The sequence below is a fragment of the Neodiprion lecontei genome, chromosome 4 (assembly GCF_021901455.1).
Source record: "Neodiprion lecontei isolate iyNeoLeco1 chromosome 4, iyNeoLeco1.1, whole genome shotgun sequence".
Classification (NCBI taxonomy): Eukaryota; Metazoa; Arthropoda; class Insecta; order Hymenoptera; family Diprionidae; genus Neodiprion; species Neodiprion lecontei.
Window position 1 is genome coordinate 14,704,943 of NC_060263.1, and position 8,466 is coordinate 14,713,408.

General features: G+C 37.5%; 3 protein-coding genes and 2 long non-coding RNA genes across 6 annotated transcripts in view; 3 read left to right on the forward strand and 2 right to left on the reverse strand.

Annotated features, from left to right (window-relative positions):
• LOC124294032 overlaps nucleotides 1-8,466 on the forward strand; it is a 38,886-nt gene that overhangs the window by 5,229 nt on the left and 25,191 nt on the right. The window lies entirely within an intron of this gene.
• On the forward strand, nucleotides 281-1,932 carry LOC107225617. 2 transcript variants are annotated; one of them, XM_046737632.1, is made up of 4 exons: nucleotides 281-393; nucleotides 572-784; nucleotides 894-1,068; nucleotides 1,130-1,932. In XM_046737632.1, the coding sequence occupies exons 2-4, from the start codon at nucleotides 716-718 to the stop codon at nucleotides 1,333-1,335; spliced, it is 450 nt and encodes a 149-aa protein (XP_046593588.1). In that variant the 5' UTR covers nucleotides 281-393; nucleotides 572-715; the 3' UTR covers nucleotides 1,336-1,932. The 2 variants fall into 2 exon arrangements, with proteins under 2 accessions (XP_046593588.1, XP_046593589.1); XM_046737633.1 differs by having other exon boundaries at nucleotides 894-1,058.
• Nucleotides 1,129-2,529, reverse strand: LOC124294045. Its single transcript, XR_006903938.1, has 2 exons — nucleotides 2,148-2,529; nucleotides 1,129-1,867 (listed from the first exon to the last, which is right to left on the reverse strand). It is a non-coding gene; the product is annotated as an uncharacterized LOC124294045 (long non-coding RNA).
• LOC107226726 lies at nucleotides 3,152-6,466 on the forward strand. Its single transcript, XM_015667629.2, has 6 exons — nucleotides 3,152-3,367; nucleotides 3,571-3,790; nucleotides 3,924-4,084; nucleotides 4,175-4,365; nucleotides 4,452-4,725; nucleotides 5,920-6,466. Coding segments are annotated over exons 1-6 (1,284 nt in total). The 5' UTR covers nucleotides 3,152-3,366; the 3' UTR covers nucleotides 6,357-6,466.
• On the reverse strand, nucleotides 7,182-8,384 carry LOC107226727 (NADH dehydrogenase [ubiquinone] 1 alpha subcomplex subunit 8). The gene is made up of 3 exons (XM_015667630.2): nucleotides 8,126-8,384; nucleotides 7,637-7,812; nucleotides 7,182-7,539 (listed from the first exon to the last, which is right to left on the reverse strand). Exons 1-3 carry the CDS (start codon nucleotides 8,252-8,254, stop codon nucleotides 7,317-7,319), a joined length of 528 nt encoding a protein of 175 aa, XP_015523116.1. The 5' UTR covers nucleotides 8,255-8,384; the 3' UTR covers nucleotides 7,182-7,316.

Sequence of the window (8,466 nt, forward strand, 5' to 3'; positions counted from 1 at the left end):
TTGAATAATGGAAACGTTGTAGCATCTATTTTACCAAATGATAGTTCTCCTTACGAACCGCAAAGTTCAGTTACGTGGAATAACTTAGCTCACGAGGCAAAAGATAATTCTTCCGAATATGGGTGTTCAAATTCAGATGCTATCTGTGAAGATGATAGTAACAGTCAGTCTATGGGTGAAGAAGGCAGTACTCGATTAAAAAATTGCTTTCGAACACAGTTAGCTGATTGTTTTATTGAGAATAACATCGACAATGTTCAGGCGAACTCAATACTTACAGTTCTCAGATCACATTGCTGTTTGGTTTCTCGTCCAGAAGATGTAAGAATATTGATTGGGACTTGCAATCGTCGCGTTGAATTGATTGATGTTGAACCCGGAAAATATTGGCATGTAAGTTTTGTTGCTGGAATTTTAAAAGAACTTTCCAAACACACATATGCCATACCTAATATCTTAAAAATTGATGTTAGTACTGATGGAGCTGCTGGCGCAAAAGACGGTTCAACTCAGTATTGGCCTATCCAGTTCTGAATCATAAATATTCCTGATAGCTCTATACTTATCGCAGGTGTCTATTATGGGAAGGGTAAGCCGAAAGATCCGAACAATTTCTTTAAAATGTTCACAAATGAAGTCCAAGAGGTTTTCGCCAGCGGTGGTATCCACTTCAAGAATCATTTAGTAAAAATAAAGTTCAGATGCTTCATAGCTGATGCTCCGGATTGATTCCTTGGAGGTATTCCAAGAGTTTGAAGAAGATCCTGAAAGACAACGATCTCTAGTAAGCATTATAGTTTTATCATATCACCCGATACTGTATTTTTTCTCGGGTGGTAAATAATTTCAGTGACGTTTATTGCAAGTTTAAAAACGAGTGATATGGATTTCAGAGACACTATCTTATTAACGTTGGTGGTGTCACAGCTAGAGATGCTCTCAACCAATTTCTGAAGGAAGCCATGACGGATAGCCTGACACAAAAATTCTCTTGGACTGGAAAGTCTGTTTCAGATAAAGAGAATCTCCAACCGTTATTTAATGCCTGTATCGGAAAGGTATTTTTTGGTATGTATGACTAAGATTATCGTTATTGACTAGTAATACGATTCGATGATTGTTTACGCAGATGCCTTACGTGAGTGTCGAACAATACCACAGCCACATGATAGTACAGAATTTGCGAGACTGATGCAAGAGGCAATTCGGGGCGCACAAAAAAGATTGCGGGATGCAAAACGACGTGCCAATCGCTCTGTCCATGTGGAGGGTCGCAGAAAAAAATATATGGCTGAAATGGCTCATCGTTACGAGGTTGAACACCCAGGACAATGACACTGCGGAATAAGAGACCCACAATTTGCCTATTAAAGATCCTACGTGTATTCAAACATATGTACCTATGTACTTTGTTTGACTAAGAAATATTTTAGTACGTATAGCTGTAATGTTAGTTTTTATGTTTATGCTCAAGCATAGTATTTATAATTGGTACTGCAGCTGTGATATCCACAAGTGACATGTAACTATATGTTTTCCAATGAAACATTATACCTATATCAACAAATGCGGCGGGTTTGTACAAACATAGCTATAAAATAGCTAACATTTAGATACTGTAGACGCTTTTGGTATCTGGTATAAATTTTTTGATTTCAAATACTTCATTATTATCTACTATTCTACTCATTTGATATCAGTTTATCAATACTATTATAAACTGTAGTTGATAATTTTAAGCTACAACGTATAAAACATATTTATATTAATAACTGTACAACGGTAGAAGAGACCCTCTCTTCTAGTCTTGTTGTAGACATAGATTTGAAAGTCAGTGTTTTTCTTGTTCATTTTTGCTCGCCAGTAACTGTAACACGTTTATAACTAATTATCTTTAAGTAAAAGTAAAAAATATGCAAACTTATATTATACCTATATATACATATATATGGATGTAATATATCATATATTTTACTATAGCCGCATATTAATAATACAAAATATAAATATTATTATAATTATATAGTATAACGATTATAGTCAACGAATGACCTGCCATGTTCTGTGATTTTGAACATTATATTTTAAATAAATGAGAAAATCTAACAATATATAGTTTTCTTTTTTTTTTATTTGCCAATGAGAACCTGTGCCTTCTGCTCTTCGTGAATACCGGCAGACCCGGCAGACCCTTCGAGAATCATGAATGATCTGCAGCAAGCACGGTCTTACATACAGGTCTTGCGACTCAATAGAATTCCAATGGTAGAGAGTGGCTCCTCTGTTGAAGAAAAATCCAGATGGAGCTGCGATCGAGGGATGCATCAACATAACCTACAATGTTTGAATAAGCCTTTGACGTTAGGATTCCACGCCCATGTGACGCGCGAGCGCGACTATCGTCATCCTTGTCGCACCGGGCATCCCTTGATCGCAGCGACGTTAGCGGCTTGACACGTTAAGAGGCCCACGTCGAAACTCAGAGTCGCAAGACCTGTATGTAAGACCGTGGCAGCAAGCTTCTGTCGAAAGCACACATGCGCACGTCTCCTACAACTGCGGAAACAGGCAGATAGTGGTCTGCCGCCAGAGCCATGCACGCGCCACGTGACGACCATAACGTGAACTTGCGACAGAATGCTACCTGGGTATGAACGGACTCCTATCATCTGAAAATTTTCTGGTCGAATCGTGCCATATTTACGGAAAAATTAACTGATGGAATAGGATTTCCCGGATTAGATATGTTCTTTTATACGTCTTAATCTTCCTGTCGGAAGTGAAAGAAATTTTGAAATCGTAGAAGCGGTGAATATTCAAGCTAGGAGTACGATCGGCCATGTTGATGTTAAGTGATTTTATTTATTTCATCATTGTTCATAATAAATATTATCAGCAATCTATGTTAGCAGTGACTGACATACAGACATGCACTTATATTTAATCTACGATTTCAACATTTTTCTTGTCAAATTCGTACTTCCGTTCTCGCACTATTCGACAAGGAAATTTCCTCGCTCCTGACGTCATGAAGTACATGTCGATGTATGCGCAGAACGGGACCACAATTGCGTCCGCCGAAGGAACACACCAATGAAACACACCTTAATTCTTCTTCTAATGGTTCTCTCCAATGTGGAAAAAGCAGCTCGTAAACAGTACCAATGACTGAATAACATTGCTGAAAACAAAATTAGTACAGTGGCGTCCTATCGGAGATCTGTTCAAAACTTCGAATACTTCGAATTGCTTTCAAATATGGCAGCTCCGTAACTTTTGGTCGTTGTATTTGACTTGTTACTCTCGAGTAACTACAAGATCGCTTTACACAAGAAACTTGCGTCGTATTGATCATATTCTACGTCAAGTAAGTTAAAAGCTTGCTTTACTGATAGAATCAATTTCCACAACTAGCGAATGCGAAAAATAGCCGGTGGGGAAAACATACGGCTTAACCTTTCGCGGTTTCAAACGACTGCTAGTTCATGCGAAATGTCAATGTATTTTAACATTACCGAAATTGTGGGAAAATTTTTATTGAAACTCCTTTTTTGACTATTTGGCTTGAAGTGAACATGACATCGGTATCACGAGGCAGAGGATGGGCAACGGCAAAAAATCGCGAGGCCGTACTGCGGAGACCGGGACCAATTGTATCCCAAAAAAATCCTGACCATCTCAAACTGATTGGCCAAATCGACAGTCTCAGCATCTATAATGCCACTCCGATGTCCAAGATAGATGAAATCGACGAGTTGATCCGAGACGCGGCAAGGCAGAAAGGACTCAGGTACACAAGTGACTTTTCTATATGCCGTCTACTCGTAATCGACTCATTCAGGAATATGGTTGAGAAAAATGATACACTTATTTTAACTTGATTCTTTATAAAATATGAACCTTGTATGCTATGAACTTCTCAGGTCTGTATTCGATACACTGCATACACAGGCACTGGAGGACAGACAATTTGGAATAAAACTGGCCATGCTCTTTAGTTACAACCAGATCAGTGATCAGCAGGATGAAAATGGCACAAAACTGAGAAGTATTCTTTTGTCTACTTTGCAGAAGGATTACGAAAGTGAGTGTCAGAGGGAAAAGATTTGAAGAATGTGTTTGCACTAGTGTCGATTCAATTTTATTGAATTCATATTGAAATGTTTTTTCTCAGGAAAGGATGAAACTAAAGAGCAATGTATGATGCATTACTTGAATGCCATGTCTCTCTTAGGCGAAGTATATTATCAAGTGCGACTAGCCACAGGAGAGCCATTGCCGTTGATCGGGGTGCCTTTGCTTGAATATATGAAAGCTCTGCTCCAGTCGGCGTCTGAAGAAGATATTGAACTCGTTGCCACTCAGGTACAAGTGTAATAGTTTTTAAACTCTTTTGAAAATGAAAGATTGGGGCTAGCAACTGATATTCCATTGATATGTTGATCACACAGCTTTCGTTGAATGGGAAAAAAATCCGAACGTCAAATCAAGCAGAACTCGAGCGATTTCTTATACATGTAAGAACAGTTTTGGTGAATCGTAATCTCAGTTCCCAATCTCGAGGTATGTTACTGCTCGCAGTCGACTTGGCTAATCAATTATACGAGCCGTTGTCAGGTGATCTGCAAGCATTTTATTTAGCTCAACTTGGCGACGAAGCAATGATGCAGCTCCAGCGTTACCAGAATGTTAAGAATATCGTTAAACCAAAGGACCAAATGAATGGTAATGAAATGTTCATGTGACACACACATATACACTAGGGTGGTCCTTATTTAGGGTGTTTTCGATAATTCCTGCGGACAAGGCGAAAAAAGTTTGCAAAAAAATCAAAAAAAATGTACACAAAACTTGAAGCCTGTAGGTCAACTCTAAGAACTGCCTCCAAGGCAGTGAAATTTCCCATTTAAATAACATGGGAATTCAAGCTTACTACATTCTTTTTTTTTTCCCCGCCTTAATAGTGCTTCGAAAAATCTGAAATGTGGTTTACGTCTTCCCTGTAGTCATAATTATTTTTTAAAAAATTGGCCGATTTCCAACGATAAAAGTTTCTAAATCCCACAATCTCAAAGTTGTGTTTCTTGGGATTTCGAAACTTTTATCACTGGAAATCGGCCAATTTTTTTTTAAATACCTACGACTACAGGGAAGATGTAAACCAAATTTCAGATTTTTCAAAGCACTATTAAGGCAGGGAAAAAAAAGAATGTAGTAAGCTCGAATTCCCATATTACTTAAATGGGAAATTTCACTGCTTTGGAGGCAGTTCTTAGAGTTGACCTACAGGCTTCAAGTTTTGCATACATTTTTTTTGATTTTTTTGCAAACTTTTTCCGCCTTATCCGCAGGAATTTTCGAAAACACCCTAAAAAGGACCACCCTAATATACACACACAAACACAAACAAACAAAATATGTTGAAATCACTACTTGACATATCCTTCGATTATCGTCATTACTGAACTATACAGGAGGAAAGGAGAACAAGATAATTTCTAATTTGATAAGATAAATCTTCGTATTTCACAAATTATTTTCTTACCTTCGTTTCTTTTAATGAAAAAATAACATACCTATTAACTGACTGACTAATGTAAATGGACTGAAACGTGTAGAATATGTTCATGGGAGTTGAAGTAAAAAGAAATGGACAGTCTAAAAGTTTGACAAATCATAGAGAAAAATCGTTGGAAGAATCTGCATATCAACAGAATTATTGGAAAAATTTAAACTTCTGTTATGAAATGCCTGTAAAACTTTCACGTTGAAGAAAAGTAATAATGGAAAATTCCTTACAGTGTGATTGTGCCTATTGTTTTGTATTCAGACATGTACCGCAGTAAAATAATTGGAAACAAGTCGAACTTGTAACACATTGGAAGTTGATTTGTACAGACGTATTATATGAACTTGCAGATACTGCGAGAAACACCAAGTATGATAGTAATCGCAAAGAACGATTGAGTAACGCGAGCAGCGGTGTTGGAACCTTGGCGAAATCAATGAATGTGGAAGAAAGTGCAAATTTCGAGATTTCTCCGAAGTCTTACGAGCAGAATTCGTCTGGGATGATAAATTCTCAGTTCGTCATTATATCTCCCCAATCTCAACCATCTTTGCCAAGGGCAATTCGAGGATTAGGCATAAGAGAGAACAGAAAAGAAAACACAGGGGACAGAAAAGTAAAAGGTAAAAAGGACAAGCTTACCGACGAGCAAGTCTGGTCATCCAAGCAACATAATTCCAACAAAAGCTGGGGCCATGACGATAGATTTGACAGAGACTACGAGCAAGATAGGCATGGAGCTCGTTCTGCGTCCAATAACACCGACAATTCTCAATTCTCAAATTAAATGAATGTGAACAGTAAGGCAGTAATTATACAATTAAGAAAAAATGAGGTAATTATTGATAAAGTTAGGTCGATATATGTTGCAGGTTAAATATCAGTAATTCTATTATTCAACGCCAAAAAATTGATGCCGTATGTGAATTTTACAACAGTGTTTTATCATAGGTTGTGATATGTTAAGTTATAGAATTTCGATTTTTGAATTTCTATTCATTGTCAGATATTGGTATTCGTGTCGTCAGTTTCACAAAGTAATTTACCTGAAAAATGAATTTGTACATATTCTATTTTACCTTGAGAACATTGACTTTGAATTTAGATTGTTTGAAACCTGCTATATGTTTTGGAATCAGCAATGATTAGCTATAGAATAATTTCATTAATATGCTTGTAATTGGTGGTTAATTACATTAACAAGTTTCAGCATATTAGAACAGCAGCTGAAGGCGTATTTATCGCAATTCCGTTGTTAAGGCATGTAACGGAACATTTTTCATATTTAATACAACGGTCAGCCATAAAATAATTGTTAGGTTAACTAACATATGCTCTGTTCATACATAGCCAATTTTAATTGAGAAAGACATACCTATGTGTACTTACCACTAATAATTTATATTTTTTTCAAATTTTGAATACATCACAAATTGTCCAAGGATCCATTAAAATTCAAGTAGGTATGGAAATTTTTAATCAAACTCTCGAATGTATCCCAAATGTACAAACTAAATTAGAGTTTCAATTTCATTTGGATCATCTTCCCCTTACAGGAAATATGGCAAGATTTTTTTTTCAATATACCGTCACAAATAAATGGGAAATAAAATTATAGTACAGGTATAGATTGTATTTACACATTTCCTGTACACAAGAGTTGAGCACTACGATATGATATAGTACACAATCCGTCCACTATGTTCTATAAATAGTTAATAAGAAATTGATTCCATACTATGTGTATTTAGTTTCCAAATATGGATCTTGCACCAAAACGTGCTGGCAGGCGTTCGGCGTCATCCGGTAACTTTGGCGCAGCATCAGGGTAAACTGCTTTGGGCTCAGGTGGTGGCTTGGGCCTGGGTGAATCATGGACCTTTACTTCGCAGAAATATCCAAAGGACGGCCGCTCTATATTCAAGTTATCCAAAACACATTTGTCATAGACCGCTTGTGTCAACCGACAGCTGAAAAGACAAACGAGGAAGATTTTAATTGCTTTGTCGAGAAAGAAAACAAATGCTTCTAATTGCTATGGCAGCCAATGATGTCTAGATAAAGTACCGATTAAATGCCATATCTCCGCTGCTCTTGTCCAGGCAGGTTGCGTACTGAGTAAATTCATCGTAACAAGTTTTCTTTAATTTGCGAAAAAACTCCAGAGCACATGCAGTCACTGCTTTGCCTTCGTTCAAGCAACTTCTAGGATCATCCTCTTCTTGACGGCACAACATAAATTCCTGGACAGAACAAACAGCATTGAAAATCGAGGTTACTTATCCATAGAATTGATGCTTACAATCAATATCTGGTCCAGAAGATACAAATCATCATCAAAAACAACAAGCCAACTGAAAATTTGTTTTATTTGAGAATAATGGATCGTAGACTCTATTTCTATGCTCCATAAATTACATAATAATTCTAGTAACGTTGGGAGGAAAGTTATTTGGGATACAAAAAACAGCCTGAGCCTGAGTCGGAAATTGAAATTTCGGAGTATCGATGGGTCGATGAATCAGCCGAGCTACGTGAGATTGAATATTCATTTACGTTATTGTGGTGCTCGCAATGTTTGCCCATATGAAAAGCTGCGGCGCGCAGAGATGCTGTACCAACGTTAACCTCCTCAACAGTCAGTTCCTCTTCGGAAGGCAGGTACGTTGAACTTGTGATAACCATTTCGTACCTCTGTATCGGTTAGCGGCCGCTTTTCTATATAACTTAATTAACTTATTTTCAGAATCCTCAAGAATCCGTGCAACAACCCGAATGTCACAAATAAAACCCCCTCGACCTGCTCACTAGATCTGCAAACTGCAAAACGCAAGTGACGCAAGCGCAGATCCAAAACTCCGGTCGAACAGCTGAGAGACAGATGTGACAACTCTTAA

Coding starts and splice junctions, on each gene's coding strand:
- LOC107225617 (XM_046737632.1), top strand. CDS start 716: ATGCTCCGGATTGATTCCTTGGAGGTATTCCAAGAGTTTGAAGAAGAT. Junction 785..893: donor CTGAAAGACAACGATCTCTA/GTAAGCATTATA, acceptor TATGGATTTCAG/AGACACTATCTTATTAACGT. Junction 1,069..1,129: donor TATCGGAAAGGTATTTTTTG/GTATGTATGACT, acceptor TTGTTTACGCAG/ATGCCTTACGTGAGTGTCGA.
- LOC107226726 (XM_015667629.2), top strand. Junction 4,366..4,451: donor TTGAACTCGTTGCCACTCAG/GTACAAGTGTAA, acceptor TTGATCACACAG/CTTTCGTTGAATGGGAAAAA. Junction 4,726..5,919: donor ACCAAAGGACCAAATGAATG/GTAATGAAATGT, acceptor ATGAACTTGCAG/ATACTGCGAGAAACACCAAG.
- LOC107226727 (XM_015667630.2), bottom strand. CDS start 8,254: ATGGTTATCACAAGTTCAACGTACCTGCCTTCCGAAGAGGAACTGACT. Junction 7,813..8,125: donor ATTGCGAGCACCACAATAAC/GTAAATGAATAT, acceptor TGTTCTGTCCAG/GAATTTATGTTGTGCCGTCA. Junction 7,540..7,636: donor GGAGATATGGCATTTAATCG/GTACTTTATCTA, acceptor TTGTCTTTTCAG/CTGTCGGTTGACACAAGCGG.